Source organism: Chaetura pelagica, unplaced genomic scaffold (assembly GCF_000747805.2).
Source record: "Chaetura pelagica isolate M959 unplaced genomic scaffold, ChaPel_1.0 scaffold344, whole genome shotgun sequence".
NCBI classification, from domain to species: Eukaryota; Metazoa; Chordata; class Aves; order Apodiformes; family Apodidae; genus Chaetura; species Chaetura pelagica.
In genome coordinates, this window is record NW_009953098.1 from 8972798 (window position 1) to 8976044 (window position 3247).

At 41.1% G+C, this 3247-nt stretch overlaps 1 protein-coding gene across 1 annotated transcript in view; it reads right to left on the reverse strand.

Moving 5' to 3' along the window:
• The window catches only part of PGK1 (phosphoglycerate kinase 1), a 10865-nt gene that overhangs the window by 3353 nt on the left and 4265 nt on the right, over positions 1–3247 (reverse strand). The window contains exons 5-8 of the mRNA XM_009997240.1: positions 2901–3004; positions 2058–2177; positions 444–558; positions 1–141 (exon numbers count right to left, since the gene is read on the reverse strand). Of these exons, the coding sequence (XP_009995542.1) occupies positions 1–141; positions 444–558; positions 2058–2177; positions 2901–3004 (480 nt within the window). The remainder of the gene's footprint in view (positions 142–443; positions 559–2057; positions 2178–2900; positions 3005–3247) is intronic.

A 3247-nucleotide genomic window follows, 5' to 3' on the forward strand; every position in this document is an offset into this window, starting at 1 on the left:
CCCAGTCTGTGCATTTTCATCAAATTTGTCTGCAGTGACGAAGTCCACCGGCAGAGTAATCTTCACACCATTCTTCTCTGCCTTGGCCATGAGGTCCTTGACAATTTTTGATCCCTCTTCATCAAACAGAGAGTTGCCAATCTAGAGAAATTATTTAGGAAAAGTAAGAGAGAAGCATTTTTTAGCTACTGGTCATTACAGAAGGGAACAGTAGCAGTAAAGCCAAACTGCTCAGACAGCAATTCTGAAGAAACAGTCTTCTTAAAGCACCTAACTCTACATTGGCAGTAATCCCATTTTTGCAAAGTCACTGTCAAGTAACTTCTCCATGCTCCCTACTCTTGCAGAGAGTCAAGAGAACCAGTTTTCAATACTAGAATATATAAGGGACATTTTGATCTCATTTTTTACCAGGAGCAGACACAGCATTTCTCTTTTCATACCTCCATGTTGTTGATCACTTTGAGGAAGGTGAATGCCATTCCACCACCAATGATCATCTCATTGACCTTATCCAACATGTTACTGATCAACTGGATCTTATCCTGAACTTTGGCTCTGGCAAGAGAGAGAAAGAAAAAGAATAAGTAACAACACCACTGCCCAAAACCCCTCAGACAGAACTTACTCTCTAGTAATCTTTAGCTAAGACAGCATGAAGCCTCACAAGGACTTCTTGGATCATAGCAGAATTAATCAACTACTAATCAGTAGTGGTGATATTGTGACTGTGGCATGTCAAGGCCATTCTGAGAGAATGATCCAAAGGATTGAGCAGAAAGGGAATCTGGCAACTTAGCAGGGCAGCATTAAACATCAACTTACAAGAGCATTTTCTTATTTTACGATAAACCTTGTTTGGCACTTTAGAGCCTGATTTCTCCCAACTGTCCAGCAAGGCAGAACAGAGCAGAGAGAACTGCCAGTCATATCCACTGCCCAATCCCAGATCCTCTGTTGCACCTACCGTATGCCCAGTCCCTGTCACCTGTTCAGGTCTAGGACCACATCACACTCACAGCAGAGCTCCAAACTAGGAGGATGATCTGTGATACAGAACTGTCTTGCACACAAGCCCACAATTGCTTTTGGCACAAGATACAAATGATAATGGAACAAAAGTGCCAAAATTAATTCACATAGAAATTACAGAGGTGGTAGTAAATAGACACAGGTCTCCTGTCCTCCCTTTTTAATGCCATATACGGAACTGTTGTCTACAAGAAAGCTTCATAAAAGACCTTAAGGGAACAATCTTGAGCTAAACCTAGGCTGGCACTTATTGATGGGTCATCTGCCTCTGTACACCTTGGAAGGGTACTAACAAAAAGAAAAAAAAAGCATTTGTCATAGAAGAAGTTTAAAACTTTGTAATAACTGACTACTTAAAAACACATCTATGGGTGCAAAAAGCAGAAATTAGTCACAAACTTCTATCAAGAAGGCAGGAGTATTATGTTGCCCTAGCTTTGTGTTACTTCACAAAGAATTTTAATTCATCCGGTGAACCAAAATACAGTGTTGTGGAACTACAGAGTGCTAAACTGGCCACACATGTGACAAAAATCAGCAGCAATGGGAAATTATTTCTACATAACAGCAGTCACTTGGTTTTGCACCCTCAAGTTTCTTCACACACTAGGAGCTGCAGAGGAGTGGAGGCCCATGGGGCTGCAGTAGGGCACCATTGCATAATGACAGCTCGTGTCAACTTACAGTGCTGAGCCTGCAGGATGCTTGTACTCTGAACCATGGAGGAAAGGTCACTGACAACGTTTCAGGGCCATCATGTGTATCTAAAAGCTCTTCTGGTTCATCTGTACAACAAACTGCTGTGGACTATATCCATTTGGGGAAAGGAGATATGATGAGCAGACCATGATAGTATCATCACAGAAGTAGACATGGTCAGTTAGCTCCTCTCTAAGCCATATCTTAAGAGATCTCAGGACTTACCTACAAAAACTGTAGGTATTGTTAAAAGGAAAGCAAGCCAAAATACCTTTTCATTTCTTACAGAGGAGTTAAAGAGAAATATAGAGCCAGTAGGTTCTTACCCTCCGAGAATTGCCAAGAAAGGTCTCTCAGGACTCTCTAGGGCCTTAGCAAAATAATCCAGTTCTTTCTTCATCAGGAAGCCAGCAGCCTTCTGAGGCAGGTTGACACCTACCATAGAGCTGCAGAGTAAACAAGAGTGAGGAAAGGAAAACCATTCTCTGTACAGATCCAAACATCCCTGTGTCTCATAGCATTATAAGCTCAATCCTTTAGTCTGCTGCGGCAATGAGCGCAGATACTACTTGCATGAAAACAAACACAAGGGTTTTGTTTTCCTAGTTTGATAAGATGGCTGTACACACTTTCTGAGGTTGTTTTTGCACGGACATATTGATATGCAAGACATTTTAGTGTTATCTAGTAATCAAAAATGTGGAGGGACAAATAAGCACACACAGCAAGAGCAGAGATGTCTTCCTCCAGCAGCACTGGATTATGAAATCAAGTTCAAAGAGGACCACTGGAGTTTACAAGTACACATATCTAAACATGGTCCATGAGAAAAATCAATCTGGAGCTATTAATCTTTTGGAAAAGTTGTCTGTTGTAATCACAGGACAATTTATACAAGTTCCAAGCAAGCAGTTTTCCTATCTTCAAAGTTAAAAAGTCAGTTAAAAGTCTTTTAAGAGCTTCAGCTGTTTTCTGTTCCCAGAGACAAATTTGAAAGAGCACATACGGTTGACAACTACTTCCACTAAATCCATCACTCAGGAACAAACACAGGAGGATAATAATGGGATAAACCCCAATAGAAGTTACAACTCAGGGGCAAAGCTGTACATATTTCCACAGGAGACATCATTCTGCAGTTCTGCCATGGGAGGAAAATGGATACACACCTGTGAGCTCGGTGGGCAGTTCCAAAAGCATCATTGACATAGACATCTCCCAATTTAGAAAGAGAGGCTCTGAAAGCCTCCACTTTTGCAGAATCAGCCTTGATCTAAAAAGAGAAAGAATGACAAGTTTGTGTGATTCAGGTACACAGAGTTGATTCTGAAACTAAAGTCACCAAACTCATCAGTTCATTCTGTGGGTCATTTTATTTAATGTGCTCTTTCCCAGACCACTAGGAGCAACAAAAAGGTTTAAAAGGTTTAAACTCCACATTAAACTGCCCAAGATTGCTATTACAGGCCTGAGGACTGTTCCAACTTCAAGTTCCTAGTCTATCAACAGAGCAGGA